This window comes from Fusarium proliferatum (assembly GCF_900067095.1).
Source record: "Fusarium proliferatum ET1 genome assembly, contig: FPRO_scaffold001, whole genome shotgun sequence".
Classification (NCBI taxonomy): domain Eukaryota; kingdom Fungi; phylum Ascomycota; class Sordariomycetes; order Hypocreales; family Nectriaceae; genus Fusarium; species Fusarium proliferatum.
In genome coordinates, this window is record NW_022194790.1 from 2,623,758 (window position 1) to 2,645,004 (window position 21,247).

The 21,247-nt window shown below is 48.2% G+C and overlaps 5 protein-coding genes across 5 annotated transcripts; 4 read left to right on the forward strand and 1 right to left on the reverse strand.

Annotated features, from left to right (window-relative positions):
- Positions 1-208: 208 nt before the first annotated feature.
- FPRO_01225 (uncharacterized protein) lies at positions 209-2,572 on the forward strand (the record flags this gene model as incomplete). The annotated part of the gene is made up of 5 exons (XM_031233839.1): positions 209-543; positions 597-762; positions 814-941; positions 1,001-2,400; positions 2,451-2,572. 5 exons carry the CDS (start codon positions 209-211, stop codon positions 2,570-2,572), a joined length of 2,151 nt encoding a protein of 716 aa, XP_031075248.1.
- A 1,357-nt stretch (positions 2,573-3,929) lies between these two features.
- On the forward strand, positions 3,930-5,537 carry FPRO_01224 (uncharacterized protein; the record flags this gene model as incomplete). Its single annotated transcript, XM_031233850.1, has 2 exons — positions 3,930-3,984; positions 4,348-5,537. The coding sequence occupies 2 exons, from the start codon at positions 3,930-3,932 to the stop codon at positions 5,535-5,537; spliced, it is 1,245 nt and encodes a 414-aa protein (XP_031075249.1).
- A 1,469-nt stretch (positions 5,538-7,006) lies between these two features.
- FPRO_01223 (uncharacterized protein) lies at positions 7,007-10,182 on the forward strand (the record flags this gene model as incomplete). The annotated part of the gene is made up of 4 exons (XM_031233861.1): positions 7,007-7,102; positions 7,166-7,711; positions 7,757-9,624; positions 9,675-10,182. 4 exons carry the CDS (start codon positions 7,007-7,009, stop codon positions 10,180-10,182), a joined length of 3,018 nt encoding a protein of 1,005 aa, XP_031075250.1.
- A 1,778-nt stretch (positions 10,183-11,960) lies between these two features.
- On the reverse strand, positions 11,961-14,659 carry FPRO_01222 (uncharacterized protein; the record flags this gene model as incomplete). The annotated part of the gene is made up of 7 exons (XM_031233872.1): positions 11,961-12,676; positions 12,738-12,934; positions 12,983-13,057; positions 13,115-13,170; positions 13,222-14,092; positions 14,219-14,331; positions 14,570-14,659. 7 exons carry the CDS (start codon positions 14,657-14,659, stop codon positions 11,961-11,963), a joined length of 2,118 nt encoding a protein of 705 aa, XP_031075251.1.
- Positions 14,660-18,962: 4,303 nt separating this feature from the next.
- On the forward strand, positions 18,963-20,951 carry FPRO_01221 (uncharacterized protein; the record flags this gene model as incomplete). Its single annotated transcript, XM_031233883.1, has 5 exons — positions 18,963-19,008; positions 19,125-19,225; positions 19,285-20,617; positions 20,665-20,832; positions 20,881-20,951. The coding sequence occupies 5 exons, from the start codon at positions 18,963-18,965 to the stop codon at positions 20,949-20,951; spliced, it is 1,719 nt and encodes a 572-aa protein (XP_031075252.1).
- Between the last annotated feature and the right edge of the window lie 296 nt (positions 20,952-21,247).

The window sequence follows — 21,247 nt, forward strand, 5'->3', positions numbered from 1 at the left end:
GCGCGACTTCCGATCCTTTGATGAAGCTGAGCGGTTGATGCAAAGCATGCACAGCTACAAAGCTTAAGCCTAGTCGCGCGACCACGGTTCAAGAGCCGCATCGGCATCTTTATCTGCGAAAACCACTTCATCGCACACTTACAGGACGTTTATAATTTCATCATCCGCCGACACCTACCGCCGCGACCGAGAACCCGACCAATAAATCATGGCAGCGAATCTTTCAGTGTCGGACCAGATCCGGCAGCTTGATGATGCACGAAAGTTGGTTTTGGGAGATGTCAAATATTATCCCAGTGTTGTCAAGGGAATACTACCCATCATCGGACCAAGTGCAGCGCTCGAGCTGCGAAGATGGGGCGCCGAATTTCTAGCTGAAGCTTTTTCGACGCCTGCTCTACCAAATGGAGAAAAGGAGACAATGCAACCTTATGTTTTACCAACGTTGGAGTCTATGCTCGAGAACGAGCGTGAAGACCCTCAAGTTCTGCGAAGTGTGATCCAATGCGTTGCCAGTATCTATCCCTTGGCGATGAGGTGGATGTATGATGAGACTGCCCTGCGAGATGCAAGATTTAGCTAATGTGACTATGTAGCATCAACAACGGATACGACACAATCACTTGGGAAAGAATGGTAGCCGTAAAACAAAAGGTTCTCAGGATATGGGACAATGCTAGCCCTACCGTGAGGATTTGTTGCATCAAGTTCGCGCAGCGTGTAGTTCTGGCACAGACAGCAGCGACGGGTTCTGAGCTACGAGTATGAGTCTGTGATCTAAATAAATGTGATATCGCTAACATGTTGAAACAGTATGGCGGTACTCTAGATGTCTCGCTGGATAAAGTCCCCCCAAATCACCAGTCACTTGATCCTCGGAACTTAGAGGCTGAAGCGTCCGGACTACTGGATAGAATGTTGGCAACTCTACAGGAGAGCAGGTAAGAGGGTCGATTTTTACTGCAAATGCCCGTGTAACTAACTGTACGCGAAACTGCAGCGATGCTCTGCTCGTAGACGCAACGTTGAACTGCATGTCAATCCTCGTGAGGACACGACCAGGAACCTCGAACAGGATCATCAATGCTCTTGTCAACTTTAATCCCCTCAAGCTCGCCAACTCTCCTCTAACCCCCAAGACCCGCGTCATGATTAGATCCATGGAGAAAACGACTCGAATGCTACTTATCCATCTTATGAAGCGAGATCCCAACAATCCAATGGCTCACAGGATACAGCAGCACGTAGAACGCATGATGCAGATTATGGCAGAATTTTTTGACGATTCTGGACGAAAACGTCCCCTCGAGCCAGCACCACAAGATGCCAATGATCCCAAACGACAGCGATTATCCCCAGCACAGATTCAAATACCACCGTTGGGCCCCGGCCCCCACAGCCTAGCCGACGTTTTCACACTCATCGACAATACTGCTCTCAAGAATTTCGATATCTCGCAAGTTCCCGCTCCTTTGGTCGCCAGGATCGCCGTTACCACGCTGTCGAGACTTGACCCCCAGGTATTATCTAAAGCTGTCGATGGTATTCGCGGCCGTCTCGACACCCTGGCCAATGCTCCAGCTCCTGAGTTGAATCCCAATACCGCCCCGTTGGGCGTAGACGAAGACGATGATGACTATGAGCCTGATTTTTACCAGGCCGAGGATACAGAACAGATCCTCAACAAGCTAGATAGCTCACCCATGCATGATGCACCGGTATTGGACGATGGCCTTGCACTGAAATCATTCCACCTTCATCAGCCTAGTGCTCTAACCCCAGAAACGGCACTGACAGCAGGCAATGGAACAGTCACCCGGGTGATTGAGATGATGAAGTCGCTAGAAGACCCGGCCAAGAAGAGCAAAGCTGGCTTCAGCAGACTAGCAGCTAGTTCTGGTAATCGGGATTCTTGGATGACAATACTGGCACGACTAGCAACGCGCTCTGTGGCCGGTCTCGAGGAAACCTCTATCAAAGAGGAGGGTGGCTCATCAGCACCCCAGTCTCTCAGCAACAATATTCGCGACGTTTTATATTCCTATGTGATGGAGGACTTCCGAAAGCATATTGATGTGGCGGTCTCATGGCTCTGTGAAGAGTGGTACAACGACAAACTACAACAGAAAAAGGGCGGCGACCGACCCTTGTACTACGAAAAGTGTTGCATGCGTTTGATTGATGGATTTTTGCCATATCTACACCCTCAAGACAAAGTGTTGACGCGATTCTTGAGTGAAATACCCGAGCTAAACAAGAACCTCCTGTCGCGCGTAAAGCACATGTGTCGCGACCCCAGCGTCGTTCAGCTGGCTTTGACAAGCCTTCTATACTTGGTCATGATGCGGCCACCTGTCAAAGAGATTGCACTGGACACGGTGCAAGATATCTGGACCGAATGTAAGTCGAATTGGAACCTCTTCTCAGGATAGTTGCTGACCCGTCACTAGTTGAAGAATCAAGACCTATGGCAGGCAAGTATTTGACCAAATATCGGCCAACTTTCATGGAGTCTGCACGAAATGCTGCTGGTGATACTGGACAGTCTGCATCGCCTGCTATTACGGCTTGAAGCGGGCTGCTAGTTTTAGCACCGAAGTCATAATGGATCGTCGATTAATGAAAAGTGCAACGATGCACGATTGCTACTTTATCCGGCTGTATCAAAAGATGTAAATCGTCAAGATGATGGATGTATGGAGTTGCTCTAGCCACAAAACCAGGCGAGCAAAGGAATGGCTTGACGTTACTTTTCAGGCACTCTAGCTACAGAAACAGGAGGCCTGGAGTGGACAACTGTCTCAGGATGACAGAAAACTAAATCACGAAAATGAGGCATTCAACGGCGTTAAAGGGTAGATACAGGATTGAAATACCAGTCGATGATGGGGAGGACGGCATTGTCTGTTTGAGTTGGCTGTTGTAAAGCTGTAAAACAATTTATGAGACGCGCATCTATCGTTACACACAACCAAGCATGGTTTTGGGAGGAAAACAAGACGTCTCGATGGCAGACTTGGCTTGATTTGATCTACGGCAAGACATCGTAATCTTGTGTCAAGTATCATTTTGAGGATAGACCCAGAACCGCCGCTTTAATAAAGTGACACGACTTCGAGATCCTTGCACTCAAAGATGGGTCTTTCGTCCTTAAGAAAACGGCCATGGGCGTCATTGCTGAGCTAGGGGAAGAAACGTAAACACTGGATTGCGTGTTTTGTGCTATGATGGAAGTTCATGTTGCTGTGCCATCAGGAGAACATGGTTGTTGGGGTACAGTACGCACGTACTATAATAGTCATGGTCTTTTAATTGGAGACCCGTGACGTTGGTATTCTCTCAAATATTCCAGGTTCCTTCGGGCGTGTGTACCTTATGGATCCCTTTCTGTTTTGTTTGTTACTTCTCTGACGATACTGATCGTCACTGAGCTGAGGCTTCTTTACAATTCGATCAGCGCATGTCAATATTTACTTTTTCCGTCCCTCCAACCACTGTATCTCAACGGTACTAATAAGGTAACTTTCCTAGTCCGTACTGTAACGGCACAAACGGGGACCAGACGGGAGCCAGCGGGAGCCAACACTATCACGGTACGTACTGATTGAAGATCAGAAACCCCCAGCAAGTCTTCCCTTGCGAACAAAAACAAAGAAAGGAAACCCTTGTCCCCCGTTGTTATTAGTGTGTGTTAATTTACGTCTGTGTTCACATTGCTTATGCAGTCATTTATCCTTAACATTACAGCAAGAGCCTTGCCTCATTTTCTCCTCTACTTTCTTTCACGCTGCCTTGTATTTGTTCTGTTGCCTTGCTGCTGATAAGTTACTCCTTTTTGTCTGCAGCATTGACCAACCAACCAATACTTGAACGCAAAAGGATCACACTGCTTTAACACATGAACTAAAGTCAATTCATCAGTCGTTGCAATGCGAAATCGTCTTCTCAAAAAGGATTTCTCTATTCACAAAGACACAGTCAACGGTATGTTCAACGCGTGAGCTGAGATTGGTCCTGTCCATGCTTTGTTAGATATCCTCACATTACCTGCTTTCTTTGCACTTCTTTAACAACTACTACCCGTCAACGCCTCATTATCCACTTGAAACAGCTCCCCACACCTTCAACTAAAGCGCAACTGTACAAATGTCGTCCCGTCCCATCCTGTCTCCTGTCTCCTGCTCGTCTCGTCAAGTCTGTCTGGCTTGATCTGACGTGACTGGGCTCCTCACGTCAGCCTTGTTCTCTTTTCCACACTAGCGACTTTTCTATTTCGTTTTCTAATCTTCACTGCATTACCACTTCGATGAAGCAGCTACTAGCTAACACCAGCCTATTCTTGTTCAGCCGCCGCCACAGTCGCAAGGAAATCCACCGAACCACATGCTACTCCTTTGGACGAGGAAAAGACCTTGACTCCCGCCTCCACCGGCGCCATCAACAGCATGAAAGCCAGGAGCCCTGCCTCCTATAAACCGGCCGTCGCCAGGTCCAGCACAATCAGAAGCGTGCGGAGTTTTGAGGGCTCCGAGTCTAGCCCCGAAAGCAAATACAGCAATTTCTCCAGTAGTATGAACAGTACCACAAGCGCCCTGTCCAACTCCAACTCCGATTCCAACTTCCACAACCAGACGCACCTCAAATCCAAGACCGAACACGACACATATACAGCGACACCGTCGCGCTGGAGCACTGGTGCTGCGCGCGTGGTTGAGCCTACTCCAGATCCAGATAATTCCGCCATGTCAGAAAACGTTGAAGCGCCAGACAGTCAATGGGACTCGACAATAGGCAAAGCCGGTCTGGGAAAGACCGGCCGCGTGATAAACAAACTTGTCAGCGACAACGAAGCTCTGAAGCGCGACATAAAGATTGAGCGTCTCAAAGCAGACGAGGCCAAGCAAGCGGCCAAGCTGGTTGAGGACAAGCTCGAGCGCATGGTCAACGATTATGAGAGCCGACTACTCGAGGCCAATGTTACTAAGACACTGCTGGCTCGAAAAGAACGCCAGGTGGAGACATTGCAAACAACCGTCGAACTGGAGAAGAAGAAGGCTGTAGATGCTCTCCAACGGGAAAAGAGCTGGAGGGAGGAGATGGACAAGACGAGGAAAGATGCAACGACCCAAGTCGAAGAAGCAACTAGCTATGCGCAGTTGATGGAGGGTCGCTATAATGCCATCTCGTCCCACTGGCAGGACCAAGGAGAAGAAGTCAAACGAGCCGTCTCCAAAATGAAATCGGAGATCGACCAACTCAATGAGGAGCGACGAGCAGACGACGACAAAATACAAACACTTAGAGATCTGTGCGACCAGCAAGATAGCAACATCAAGCAACTTCGACACGAAAAGGAAGAGATTGCTCGTATGTTTGAGGAATACAAACAGAGCCAAGAACAAGGGCTCAAAGATATCAAGACCAACGCCAGAAAGCGAGAAGATGAGCAAGAGGCTTTGCTAGAAGCTTCTAGGGAAACTCTCAACAAGCTGAGATGGGCGCTGAATGTGAAAGAAAACGTCAAAGGTGCGCAATAAGAATAGCTAATCTTGTTGCGCTGCCACCCATCAAACAAATTGTGGTGTCCCCAACTCACTTATTTGGCAAGCTACATCTCCCTGCATGTGCGATTTGATCGGATCACCTGCCTCTTCTCGACAAGTCGACTCGTTGGGCCCAGTTTCTTTCCCGAAGCTCTAAACAGCTTCTTGACTCTACGTCTACGAATACCTGATGACCATCGTTACCTCGATACCACTCCTAGTATACTCTGCTCTTCTGCTCTTTAGACACATTACATGGCCTGGAAATCTATGCTGAATTTGAATTTGTCTGTGTAACCCGTCTCGGTTACTTACATAACACTGGGAAAGGACGTGCCGAGGTGTTATAGGTGTTTGGGGTTCTTTTTGTGCTGTGCCGAGGCTTGATGGATGCCTCGCGATTGAGAGATGGTGATATGTTTGGATATAGATATATTGTCATACCAGGTAGAATAACCTGTGGGCAGGGAAAGGAAAACAAACCGGTATATGAATTGGGATCTCTATAGAGTGCCTATCTTAGTCATGAGACAATCCCACTTACTTGAATCTTTTGTTTACTGATGTTTGTGATGCATCAAGCTAGGGCGATACTTTATGCTTCCTTGCTCATTTTCTATATGTAACTACCAAGGTACGTTGCTTGACAGGCCCTTTTAAGCCTCCTCTAAGAAGAATTCAGATCCTAAGGTGTACATCCATTAGTAGTCAGCTTCCTTGTCGCTGCTTATGAATTGCAGGCTTTAGGTATTCTTCTCACTTCCAGAGCACGTTACTTTCATGATGCAGTGCTCGCAGTGTCAGTCATTCTTTCTGCCTCTCGCCACCCGACAAGGAGGGATGTATTTCATGGCAGTGAATCACGGAGGGCTGTTCTCTTCGGCAAGGTAAAAGAAAGGCAGTGGCACTGTTGGCACCTGCCTTTGCCAATGGAAGCTGCTGCTTGCCGCTTAGGTAGCGGGAGACTGCAGTGGTGGCAGCTTCCTCCTTTTATTCCTGTTTGTTTAGGCAGGCGCCTACCTACCTATATCAAGCAGATCTCTTGATCTCTAAATTTCTCTCTTCTTCTTCTTCTTCTTCTTCTTCTTCTTCTTCTTCTTCTTCTTCTTCTTCCTCCACCAACCTACCTTCCAGTTCTTCACCTTGGCATGGATGGTTTTTCGCAACAACCTTCCTTCCTATCTGCCTTCTCTTCGTAAAACATTGTCCATGCCACTGCGTCTTTAAAACAACTTTCTTCTCTTTACACGTGCTCTATCGCTATTCTGTTAGTTGGGTATTTGAACCAAGATATCCCTCTGTTCTTTGCCGGTTGGCTAAATGTGTCAGCGTTGTCATCTTCGTTGAAGTGTTTAGCAATCTTCCTCAATTCCTCAATCACACCTTGCGATGTGAGTATACCTATCAGTACAGATACAAAAACCGCTTATTCACTATTCATCCAGTACCTTCTTGTCACAGCCATGGATATTGTAGAGTTCTACGTATCTTGTAACCCTCCGTTACTCCCTAAAGGAGTGGCGCTGATATTTGCGCGTGTCGAGGAAAGAAAGGACCTTGTAAGTATTCAAAGTCTCCCCAAGACTTCTACTAACACATCTTTCTTTTGCTCTTGCCATTAGGGAATCTTTGAGATCCTTTACGAACCTGAGACGCCTTGGTTTAAGCTGATTGCCCTAAGGGCTTCTCAGCACGAAACCACCAACTGGATGCACTCTCAACTAGAGGAGCTAATGGAATCAGAAGCCGACGCTGTTATACGAGACGAAGACGAAGATGATCTCGGTACATCTGTCATTCAACCCGATGTTGAGGTACTAGTCGAGGACCCACACATTATTGCCTTTCCTTCTCTCCAAACAATCCTGAAAGACACCCTCAGTCAATATGATGCGTTCCGATATCCCGCCACTATCAAGACCCTACCTTACAAAACACTTTGGCGAGTTCCAAAATCATCTGGAGTCACTATCCTACAGATTCTCTCGAATTACGAGTCCTTAGCATCTGTGTTGCCTTTAGGCCCAAGCATCGACAGCCTTCAAGCTCTCACAAAATGTGTTATTACATATAATTTCCAGGGTTCCTTATTATACATCGGCAGCAGTGAAAGCGAACACGCACTAGGCGTTGCAAAACTAAAACTTGACACTCTTGCAGCCTTTATGGTATTTCTTGCGATCAATTTGTGTTCTTCCTCTAATTGAGTTTAGCATGTCCCCTTGGTCCCTACCACTCATATGGTCTTTACTGAGACTTCGAGCTCCGTTACACTCTGCTACCGATACATGACACATACGGGACTATCCGGATTGACTTATATTGATTCCGCCGTCATCGATCAGAGCGAGGCCATGGAGTACTCCTCGATCGGCAGCGCAGCGTCCCTGAGAATTGAATCTCTTAATCGGCACCGGCAGCCTGCGCCCGATCGCGTCAAGTACCCAATTCCGGAGACAGGTAAACTTAGAGATTGGCATCCAGAATTTCGTCCATTCTCTGGATATTCATATGGGAACAAACGCTCTGGTACCATCCCTACTATCAAGAAGAAAAGACCTCAACAGAAGATCCATCACCAAGAATCGGACAGTGTTGGCAAGATCACAGCTAGCACTGAGGGACACCGCAATCTCGAACATATCGGCACTGACTTACCACAAGTTCGAAAGTGCTTAGAAGATCTCAGGTACCAAGCTCGAAATAACAAGAAAATCACTAATTGGCTCTGTAGCATCGAGTTCAGCGGAGATGATGACCACCTGAAGCCAGCCTCATTTCTGGTAGGGGACAGTGGAAAGCAAGGCGACGGAATAGCAACAGACTTACAATATGGCTCGCGTCCTGAGTTATCACGAGGTATTGAAGAGTCAAGGGAACCTTGGCTTGTCAACACTAAAGGCGTCCCTCTTGAGGAGGCCAAGATCAAAGATCAGGTGCCAGGATCAGATTATCGGGCTTCTTTAGGCCAACTTCCCTTAGGCTTGGATATGCCAGAAAACAGTCTCGAGCTCCCCAACTTTCCGAATCCTTCCGGTCCGCAGTCTAATGCTGCAAAGGATTTGATGGACATTGATGATGGTCCTATCACAACTCCCGCGCTCATGGATAATATCCCTTTGCATGATGACGGGAACAAACTTCAGACTGTATCGGAGGATCAAGTTGTTAATTCTGAGGTCACATTCGGTAAAGAAAACCATCAGGAAAAGAGACTGTTCGATACCATGAGACAGAAAGCTGGCTCTGGGCTAAGCTGGGCCAACGTAGCCTCAAAGAAGAAAGACGAGAAACAAGACGACAAGCCCACCTTTGGGCTGAATGTGCCTGTCGCATTTGTCCCTGACAATCGTTCTGCAACTCAGAGTTCAACAACGCCAACATCCAAGGTTATTGCCAGCCTCGATCATATCCCGGCCAAGCAGAGAGAAGAGCACACCAAGGACAAGTCAATTTCAGTTGAGAAACCAAAGCCTGACCCAGCCACACCGGCCTTCCGAATTGTTCCAGGAATGGTCATACCAACAACGGATCACGAGGAGTATAGCGACTTTCTGTCAGAGGCTGAGAACAAGCTACGTAAGTTGGTTGAAGTTCTACAAATAGTTCCCGGGAAAGTGAGCATCCAAGCTCAAATTGGGAGGTTGTGCCGAAAAGATATATTTCCCGCTTTGGTCTATGACGGTCAAGCTCCATCGTGGGCTGTTAACAAAACTGTTGAGGCTCTAGACACTGAAAATCCGCATATGGGGTTTTATCCCATCCTCACAACAAGCGGGGCAGAAGCAAACTTGATCCCTCAAATGCTTGGTGGCAGATCTCCATGGGAACTGACGGGGAAACGAGTCTACTACGAATTCCACTGCTTCGCCGGAAAGACGCCTGAGGTTATCGTGGAAGTTGATGCCGATACATTCCAGCATCAATACTTCCCCCCGACGACTGAAGTCTCAAAGGCTTTCGTGCATTGCACTCAACGTGCATGGGATATCAAAATATCTGTCTCCCGTATGTATACGCAGGGGATGGCCGATGATATGGAAGAGTTTGCTGCATCATTAGTGCGCTCCATGAGTATCGGGTGAGTCACCTAGCCTATCCATTTGGTTAGACGACGAACTAATTTCTTAGAACGAACGAGATGGGGGAGCTCGTGATCAGTACCGAGCCGAAGAGCATCTCAAATTTAGGCGTCGACAGGGTCAGAATATGTCACGAAGCCCGGTACCGAGATGGAAAGAAGGGACCTAGCTGTCTCAAGGTTACTATGATACGACGAGTTGAGAAACGCCCTGGTATCCCCAAAGGAACTTATCGGGGTCAGTCAGTTCCAGTGACCCCGCCTGGAAATGGCCGGCCTGGCCAGTGGTTCGAAGCAAGCATTTCATCTGTACGAGCAGAAGAGATATTCCAAGAGAACATGGGTCTAGAGTTCGGCGATAAAACACATTGGACACCTGATATCCTACACCAACAGGGCGTTTTCAGAGCCATCTCTGAACCAGCACTGCAAATGGTCAGAAAGATGGACCATGTCGGCGATTCGAACTCAAACGGACAAGGCCCTCGCACTGGTCAGCAATCGTACAGTGCTGCTCAGTATTCAATGCACAGGCAGAAAGGGACATACTTTTGGTAAACCGCTACAGGACGATGTTTGATTCAATACGCGGAAATGGAAGACATGGATTGAGGTACGAAGTGCGGCGGAGATGAAATGGATAGATATCGGAGTTACTGAGCGCCTTGTATCAAAACCTTGAGCTATTATAAGATCGCGATGGCAATTTGCATGATTCTGGACCTCAATTACGTCACCACTACAGCCCTAACCGAAACAATTTTAATAAGTGATGCCGGCGTCTAAATACGTGACCAGCTAATATGACTACCTACTGAGACGTTTCTACCGTTCGACTAGATATGTAGATAATGGCATTCCATGTTGTTTCAATTACCAAAGCTCACAGGCGCCTCATAATGAAAGCATTAACTAAGACGGGCCTAGAACTTGCGATTCGATGTTCACGGAAACTTTCGGTAAGAAATCTTACTGGCGTTGATGCCTCGAGCTCCCTTTTTGCGCTTTGATCTGCGTTAGAGAACTCGCACTCACGAGTCCTTGGCTAGGAAAAATATACACTGCCTTGGAGCATACATTTCAACACACTGCCATGTTTTGCTTGTGTATTGGATAACTACCTGCTTTGGACCTTGGAAAGAAATCTACATGGCGACACCAAAAAACAAAGATGTGATTCCGGGCCCTCCCCGCTCGGCTCGGGCCGCGATTCCGATCTATGTACATAGGGGATATCGTGGTTTTTCGGCTGGAGAACTCTAATATCGAACTGTTAGTTTCATGTAGATAAAAGGCAAATTACTAAGCTCTTAACTCTGGAGCCTAGGGTAGGTCGATTCTTTCATTGTGTGTCTAGGTACGAATAGTAGCAGTGATATGAACGTTTGTAAACTTTTACTTCAATATCTCAATACTAGAATGAACTTACTCGATGGTGAGCTTAAATCAGTGATGTCAGAAACCCTTGATTCATTTGGAGATCTTCTTGGGAATTACGCAATCAGGATTATTGGGGCCATCATTGACTATGTTTGATCGAGTGCGAACCTCCCCATGACTTTGCACCCTCCTCTTCATACTGGAGGTCAACAACTCCCCATGACTATATCATGACCACCGTCTTACGCGATCCAGCCCGGTACGGTCCGGATTCGGTTATGAAAACCGAGCTAGTAGTGCGAGAGCTGGAATGACCTAGGAAGAAATGAATGACTTGCGACCTACGTCATAGTGGTATATGCCCCTGTTGACGCCGTTTGCATCCTTTCAATGTGTTGCTGACCCATGAGCATGGACTTAGGATACTGTCTTCTTCGCCATGATCGATGGAATCTAGACCAGAAAGCCTCTTACTCCTAGGGCCAATTGTGTAGGGGTGCGGATATATGCAGTAGTGGGCTGCTCAAGCATGTAAGATATCAGCGCTGAGAGGCTCGTTATACATCGTGGGCTCTCAAAGCTGATTAAGGCCGCCATGAGCAAAACCAGGCCGTCTCAGAAAGCCAGCCAGACGGTATGTGCGATATGTGGTGAGGTTGTTAAAATCAAACACATGACGATGGTGGATGTTTGCTTCGCTTCGATTAAATACTAAATCATTTCCATCATTTCCTTGAATGTGATCAACACAATTCCTGTGAGCCTCTCTGTAGTCTTCCTGTATGGACTTGCATAACTAACTCGACGAGACCATGGGGATATTCGCTCGACTCCTAGCGTCCAAGTAATCATGCTATGCTTCGTTTCGCAGCCGTCTCGCCAAAATCTATCACACAGCCTCGCTCCCATGGCCGTAGTCATAAGGGGAGGTATGTCAACATATTGCCTCGTTTCGTCTAATCATCCAATTGATAGACCAAGCGAGCGATATTCCAGCACCAGTTCGCCGTTGAATCTATCTTTTTCATGTCGCGTAGCCAGTCTAAATATACTGTAACCGTTTGGGAGGCATCCACATCGAAGCGTTGCCCGCAAAGCGACGACCGGATCCGACTCAACATGGGGTGCTGCTGCGATAAATGCAACAGAATTAGAACACCCAGAAGATTCTGTGACCAGAAGAAAGTAATCGGCACAAGTCGTTTGTTGGTACATGGGGGTGATAAGGCAATGGGCCACTTAACCGAGGCTTTGAGACATTCTGCCGCACCTTCAGCATCCTCCCGAGTCAGGTTCTCAGGATGATGAAGAGCCTTAAAAACGCAGGGTCTGTGTATGAGGTGTTTGTTGTAGCTGTATCGTGTTCGGAGAAGTGCGGTTTGTATGTCGGCTGCGAACGGATACGTGGCTGGTGGAGTATCAAGATCCGGCGTAAACACGCAATTGCTCTGAAGAGATTCTTCCGTATATACGTCACCAAAGGCATTATGTGAAGGCTCCGCGAAGGCCACATCCTGATTATCCTGCCATCTTAGATGGCTGGGTAACATACCCTTCCACTGCTCTAGCTGTGCGTCGAGTTGTTTCATAACAGCTGCGGTCCCGGGACTCGAAGAGATGCTGAAGGGAGCGAACCCCGCAAGGGGGGACAGAGAGGCCTCTGTGCCAAAGGCTTGAAGGCATTGTTAGTGTGCTGTTGCTAAGACTGCCAATGCATAGTTGTTTTGACGTACTCTTGTTGAGAACAGAATGGAAATTGACCGAGAGCCTTCGGAGAACGATTTGAGAAGCGAAATGCTCATGAAAGTGAGTTTGTTGATTGACGATATAGTCCTCGTCAGTCATCGGTCCACTGAAGTCAGGGAGACCAATTGTTTCCTCCAGCTTTTCTAGCCCAGTCAGGGGTAGTCCAAACTCCATGTGGAAGCACCTGCACTTGTTGTTAACATGCCTTCTCATGTTGTTATCAATAACCTACGTTTCCATGATTGAGCAGTGCCAGAAGACTCGCTTGACCAGATCTGTTCGGGGGCCGTGTAATTCTTCAGGTTTGCTACGAATACAATATTAGAATTAGGCTGCGTTGACTCATAACGGTTGGGTCTCCCACCTCGTTATTAGACCCTGGCAGGCCAAAGACGCATAAACATTCATCCTCCAACATTCCTGGCAGATCAGTTAGAAAAGGGTATTGAGGGTCCAGGCAGAGGTACCGACTAGAGCTTGTCCGCAGCTTGAGTAGTAGAGCGAAGCAAGCGCCAACATCTGCGCATTTTGCAGGCTGACTTCACTCATACCAAACCCCATCCTTTTCCGTGCCTCATTGAAATAAGCAAGACCAGGTGGCCGATCGATAGTACCTCCCTTGATTCCAGATGGTCGCTGCTTGTAAGCCGAGATTGGCACTTCTGATGTGGTGAGCGCCACCTCTCCAAGCGCAAAGACAAGTAGTACAAGGGATGAAAGCGCTCCTTCTTGAAATCCATTATTGATGATTGAACTCAGTACGTTCGAGTTGAACCACTGTCTGTCCAAGATAGGATGGAGCATGTTGATGACATCGAAATAGGCCTTGCTGAGTCTTTGCATGGTCTCCCAGTCCACACTTGGGGGGTTGAGGTTGAGGGTCGAGGTAGAGCCTGAGAGGTGCAGAGGTATCTGCAGGGTGCTGTTACTTGGTATTCCTACCGGTTGGAGTCCGTCGGATGGCAGAGTAACGTTTGAGGCGCGAAGTCCTCTCGGAATTGCAGGAATCTCACCCATGGCGGATGGAGCCTTCTGGCCAAGGCTTTCGAACATCTGGCGCACAACGGGCCATTCTGACATCTTAGACACAGACGAGTCATAGCGAAAGCCGCCTGTGTCACGGTTGGGCGTTGGACTTGTAGGATGATTGGGTAAGGATGTGCCTGGAAGAGGATCGTGGGAGTCGGGATCCACCAGTAGCGGCGTGTTGGTGGAATAAATGGCTGGAGGTTGAGGGTTGGTGAAGAGGGGAGGAGTCGTATTTTCCCTTTGACCCAGGTTGTCAAGCTTACTTTCGACAGTCTTGAGTCGGTCTAGAATCTCAACCAGAGTCTTATCCTTCCTGTGGTCGGAGTTTAGCAAATTGCAGTTGTGTTAAGAGAGCGGCCCAGGCAACGACGACAGCAACGCCATATTCAGGTCAAGCTCTGCATCCTCGCCGCTTTATCAGGCTCCCGTAGAAACATACTTTGTTGGTTGGGGTTCTCGGTATCGACAGTCGAGCTTGAATCTCTGGCATGTACCGCACTTTGGCCTTTGTTCATCACATCTTTGTTTTCGGTTGCGGCACGTCTCACAAGCCTAGTTCTTTGTTAGTCACTTGGTCCGGCAGTGCAACACTCGAATTAACAGCATGAATTGGAGGGAAAACAGGAAATATGCCAATAACACAGACATCCAAAGCAACTGGAAGCCACGAATGGATTCCGAGATTGATATTGACAGAAAACATCGAAATGACAGGCGAAAGAGGTGAAGGAACGACAGGCAAAGGCATTGGACCCCTGATTCAATGGCACGGTAATCAATCCCGACATACCTGAGCTGCAATGGCACCGCGCTCTTTTCGATTACTTTGCGGCCCAGGTCCTGGAGAGACGTTGCTGGATGAGGATAGTCCTGGATCCATAACTAGAAGTGGCCGTATACCCCCATGTGAGTTTGAGGAAGCAGTGTTTGGGAAACAGCAGCTCTAAAAAGCTGACTAAAGTAAACTGAGTTCCCAGGTGTAATCGGTAGGCTCCATTGAGTAAAGTTCTCCTCGAGATATAAGTTGGTAGAGCGTTGAGGTATCGGTGGCTGTCTGTAATCAGGAAGCGAACAATGTCGCGACGATTTCGTGAGCTACCTGGGCTGGCGTGGGTGGGAATAAAATAATGAGGGGCAGGACAATTAGAATTCACACACAAGAGAACTGATGTGGGCGACGGTGAGTGAAGACTGGGGATTAAATTGGGTACGTGGTGACGGTTCCTGATATGCAGTGACGAAGTTCAGATCAAGATGTGCCTTAATCCAGCGTGCAGGGGGATACGGACTTTAATATCAACGGGGAAGCTAGAGGAGAGGCCGCCTTGTAGTTGAGATTTGAGAAGGCATATCTTTAAGAGAGAGTTTTTGAGAGCGCACGAGGAGCAAGGGCAAGGAAAAGATTCTCAAAATGGGACTGGCAGGATGTGAACAGAACTCGACCGGAGCCAAGCCCGGCTCCGACAAGAGACGAGGGGAACAGATACAAGAGCTTGACTTGAGTGAAGTCGAAGCTCGTCAGGTTTCGGTGCTAGAAGCAGTTGGAAATCCGTCAGTGCGGCCAAAGAGCGCCCATTTGAACAGCCATTGGGTGGTGTGAGGTAAGAAAAATGGAGGGTATCAAGATAATCCAACGTCCTGTCCCGTCTCGCCATCTTTACTTGAGGAGCCTAGCACCACCACGCGGCTGATGCACGGTACCATTCACTCCTCGAGGCCGTACCGAACCGTTAATTGCACCACACCGTCCGAGCTCAGTAGCCCACCATGGATGGATGAATGAAGCTTGAGCCGCCCGATGAGGTTCCCTTCTTGACGACCCTGTGTCTGCATCCATGCCGGCGGACGTCATTGCCGGATCTCTTAACGGGCCAGGGGGTCGAGCTCCTCTCTCCGGCGTTGGTTCCCTCATGACAGCTTTCCAGATCCAGAGCCCACACACACCCGATCGATGCGTGCGCGCACACACCAGATATCTAAATCGACCAAACCGGCGGCGAACAGCGTTAGAAGCCCTGGTTTTCTAAAGGCACGCTCCCATCAGTTTGGCGCCACGCCGCCGCTGCTGTTGGGCAGGTAGTGAGAACATGATCGTCCATAATCTGCACCGACCGTCCGGAGCTGGGAACTAAGCGACCACTCTCTTGGAGACCTTTTGCGTGAGTAGTGCTTGGCCATCGACCTCATCCCTTGAGCAGTTGCGTTTACTGTCATGACTGGTTGAGCCGGCTTGTGATCGGCCATCATCTTTCCAGCCCTGTTTAGCGTACCCTATGCGACAAAAGAAAAAAAGTACCGTGCATTTCGCGAGCAAATGGATATCTTATTCTTCACAGCCATGTGTGCGTCTTGTGCCTGGCCTGGCCTGGCTTGGCTATGACGCCCGAATAAAGGGTCCTCCATTAAGGCGTCATTTCGTGTCGCTTTAAGCCGATGAATGCATACCTTAATTTTCCCTGCTTGGTACCCTTGAGATTGCAACAACCCTTAGCTTGGATCTCAACACCCTCGCGATAAGGATGATTCATGTGATGAACGCCGTAGCAAAACCTTGGCTGCCCTTGGAATATGGCAATGTGTCACAATCCCAGTCATGGGAGCTCATTCGTTGATGGCAATTCGTCAAAGAGCCATTCCGAATTAGCATCTGGCATCTATGGGCATTCCCCAAGTCCGATGCTGTGTTGTGGAGGGGCCGTAGGGGTTGTACTAGGTTAGGGAATAATAGCCTTTGTGGCTTGTCCTAAATGCGAGCTTTCCAGCTGTATCAAAAAATGACCGCGGCCGTATTGTCACAATGAAATTGTTTCATCCATCACGAATATCGAGGGCATTCGGAGGAGGTCCTTCTCTAGGTACTAATGCCGGTGCAATAAGGCTGAGCTCCTGTAGTGTCCTGAGTTGGCTATGATCGACAGGTTCTTGCCTGCTGAAATGACAGAAGCAAAGACTCGTAAAGATCTGTCTTGTCATTAAACGAGATCAGAGCCGCAATATGCAGGGGATCGGATCGATCATCGACCTCTCCTCAGCTGAGCAGGTATTTTGAGCAAACAGCTAGTTTTGGCTGGTCACTCATCCAATTCAAGGCGACAGCAAAATTTTGCAACTTGTCTTATCATAGCCCAGCTTCTAGCAAGAGCGGCTAATGAGCAATTGATCATCCAAGTGCGCCGGTTATTGCTGGCTACTAATACCTTGGTAATCAAATTGACATCCTTGCCCTTGGGACAGAGCTCTGGAGACTGCTGAACCGAAACGAATTATGATGACTTTACCTGCAGGCACCCTTACTTGGATCTTCGCAAACTGTCAAGAAGTTGCTTCTGCCTGGAGGAGAAAAGACTGATGTGTTATTTTTGCTGTCCTGCTTTGATCTATCTCGCTGGGATATTGATATGGCTTACCATGAATGAATGTCAACAAGCTCCCACTCAACAACAGGACGAAGCAATCCACAGTCAAACTAGTGCTTTGGTGACAACATTAGGCCATACCGAAAGAGGGTGTGGAGTTAATAAACAAGCACATCGATCAATCCAGCAGTTCAGTGTCCGTCCCTGGCGTCAATCCGGTAAGTTTGCTTCTTATGAAGTAAATTATAATTAATGCAGGTACGGAGGCCGCGAGACATTTAGCTACCATGCGCAGCTGTTCTGTTTCGCACCCGAGATTCTGCAGGCGAGTAAAATGCTGTCGAGCTGGATTTCTATCGGAGAGGTCGAGACATGGCTGATGAAAGTCTCCGAATAAAACGACGGATCTCAAGATTCAGCAAGGGATGATCCATGGGGCTGTCTGTGGGCTGCCCGAGACAAGGGTGATGCCACCCATGCAATACATGCTCAGTGATCCCCCCAACGGCGGAGCTAGTCTTGAACTTGACAGAGATGGCCGCTGGTGTCTGGCTAGGTACTGATTAACAAGAGCGAAAATGATGGGATAGAGAGCAATCCGGGTCACCAAGTGTACGAGTTCATCATCATTCGTCATTATGCTGAAGCGGGCCCTTGTGAAGTCTTGGCTTGAGTTGAGAATCTCTTTGACGCTTGCGGGTTGAAAAGAGAACAAATCAGAAGTCGTATTCAGGCTGAACTGTACCTATAAAAGAACAGTGGTAAAACCTACGATCGAATGTCTTGGTGTCTTGGTCGTACCTGCCAGACCCACAGGAGCATAGAAAGAATTCACAACGGGCAATTAGCTTTTGAGTTGTCATTGAACCTGCCACCTACGTAAGCAACTCGGGAGTTGTTTTGAAAGAATCTTCTATGAAATGAACGCAAATACGAAGGAGTTACATAGCATGAACCGGCAAGTCACTACTTCCCTGTAAGGTAGTTTATACTTTGAAATGGTCCCATTCATTGTGGCACTGATTGGAAACTTGGCTCAGCCTACGTGTTTTTCAAGGGCCCTTTAATTTGAACAAACCAGACTCTCTGACCCATTGCCAGTAGCTCACCTGCTTCATTGGACAAGAGCTGAAGACACCAAAGAGACACCCACAACACAAGGTTCTAACTGGGGTGATATTGACGTACAGAAGCAAGAGATCAGCCTGATCATCGTTCGCTATTTCCACAAGCTCACAGTGCTCTGATACTGTGTTTGTGATGACCTTTCGGACGAGCACGATTGCCTTGTTTGAATTGCAGGTAGCAAATGAGGAGTCTAAAGAAGGTGCAACGTGACCAGAATCTTATATTTCGCCAAGAAACTGCTTCTGATCGGCAGTTAAAGCTTCTTTTACTGTCGAGGTGCAGAGCATAGAACCTAGAGAGGGTGATGAGCTCCACAAACCAAACTTTGAGCTCACTGTACCCCGGTAATTCAATCACGGCAATTGGAGAAACAAGCGGAACCCTCGGTCCATCTCCACCCCCATATTTACACGAATGCGTCCACTTCTGGTTGCTCGTGCTGATAGTCTCCAAACATGTCGACGACTTGACGATACTGTTTTGGAAGAAGCCGATCCAGTCAAACCCGTCGATTTGTCTCCGAGGAAAAGATTTTCCCACTGGGCGTTTTTGTCCATGCGAAGCTTCTCGCCGCCCGTCACGATTGAATCACGAGTGTTTGTCACCTCCGCCAGAACCAGAGGGTGGGTGCTGTCGCCGCTCCACTGTGCTGTCCCTCAGCCAAGCTCACTCCCCTGATCGGTACTCCATCTCTTCAAGATGCCTCTGGGGATCCTCGAAGCAAAGGGGATCGAGCATGTTCCTGGTGCGTATTTGGCGTCACCTCCATATGCCAATATGGAGCACATGGCCTTCCATCGCCGATAGCAGAACACACACTTTTCAGGACATGACCAATTGACAGATCGCCCAATCCCATAGGCACAACGCAGTACTTTGACGATCCGTCTCGACCCCAGATAGCTGGCGAGCATCATGGAAACCTCAAGCGCGTACAAGTTGGGACCGAAACCATTATCCTCGTATGTATTGTCTGCCTTTGGGCTTGTTGCGCGTACGCTGACGTTGGCATGAACCTCAGATCCCTCAGCCTTCTGATGACCCAAACGATCCGCTGAACTGGTCGCTTTTGCGCCGCGACCTGATTACCTTTCTACTCTGCTTCGCGGGTATTCTTGCTACCGCACTCGGCCCTATCCTCGCTGCCAATACGATTACAATATCTCTGCTCTTCTCAAAAGACTTCACAAAAGTTGCCCTGTTGACTGGATATTTCCTACTGGGTTGCGGCGCTGGTGCTATTTTCTTCGTTCCGTCCGGCCGCATCTGGGGAAAGCGACACTTGTTCCTCATAGGTATCCTCATTCTTATCGCCTCCAGCGCGTGGGCCGGGTCTGTAGGAACCAATTATGGAAGTTTCATTGGAGCCAGAATTGTTCAAGGTGTTGGTTGCGCACCCTATGAGAGCTTGCTCAATGCAGCTGTGGGTGACCTCTACTTTGTCCACCAGCGAGGTGTGAGAATGGCCTTCACGAACCTGGCGGTCTTCGGTGGTGCCTTCTTCACTCCCATCTTGGTGGGTAAAATTACTGATTCCATGGGATGGAAGTGGACGTTCTACTTCGTTGCCATCTTTCTTGCTGCTACGCTCCCGGCCATTTTCTTCTTCTGCCCTGAGACGGCATATCGACGAGAAGCCAGCCTGAACACTGACACAACCGGTGAGCTAGGAATAGAATTGACTACCAAGGATAAACGTCAAACGTCGTCACCACAGGCAGAGTCCGGATCTTCTCATTCTCCAGAACTGACACAGCACTCGGCTGGTTTCACCTTCTTGCCTAAGTCCAATGCTCTTCAACCAATCGGCCATTCTAATACACCTAAGAAGACCTTTCTTCAGTCGATTTCTCTGTTCGATGGCCGGAAGACGGACGAGCGATACTGGGTCCTTTTGTTGCGACCATTTCCCCTCCTCACTCATCCAGCATTTATCTGGGGCTGCCTGATCCAGGGAGCCATGATCGGCTGGACAGTATTTATCGGAGTTATTGTCGCCGCCATTTTCATAGGGTCTCCTTACTACTGGGATGAGGTTGATGCCGGCTACACTTACACGGGCCCATTCATCGGTGCCGTCCTAGGTTTTGTCCTGGCCGGTCTGCTCGCTGACACAAGCGTCAAGTACATGACCAAGCTCAACAAAGGCGTGTACGAACCAGAGTTTCGCATTCTTCTTGTGATCCCCATGATGATCATTGGAGGAATCGGATTATATGGGTTCGCCTTGACGGCACCTGGTGTGATAAATAAGCAATACTCATATGTCATACCTCTGATGTTTTTCGGGTTTGAAGTCGCGGGGATGGTCATTGGTGCTGTGGCCAGCTCACTTTACATTGTTGATGCCTATCGTATGTTTCTCTGCTCATATAAACAGCTGTCGCTAACATCGTGGCAGGGGATTTGACCATTGAGGGCTTCACCATCATGATCATATTCAAGAACTTTTTCAGTTTCATCTTGACTTTCTTTGCCTACGATTGGATTAATCAGGGTGGTATCGAACGAACAATGCTGGCGATCGCCTCAATTCAAGTGGTGGTGTGCCTTCTCAGCATCCCTATGTGTAAGTCGGTTTCCATCGCACGTTGGTTCTTATGCTGACTTGCTATAGACATCTACGGTAAACGGGTGCGGGCATTCTACTATCGCCATGATTTGCTTGATATGACTGGTCTTCGCTAGCTATTTAAACAATTTCGAGGAATTAAGATGCTCGAGATATCATGAGTTGGGCAAAAGCAACAGATGCGTTTCTAGAGTACCCAGGGTTGGGGTTTTTTAATGTTTATTTCCTGTTAGACTTCATAGGGGGGCATGACACGATTCTTGGATATCATTATTAGATCATAGCCATGAGAGTTCAGCAATATTGTCTTAAAATACAACATGGCACATCAATTCGTTGCGTAATGGCTATTCTGGTATCTGAAAGCGAAAAATCATAGCATCGCATGGGTCATACATATTCTGACCAAGAA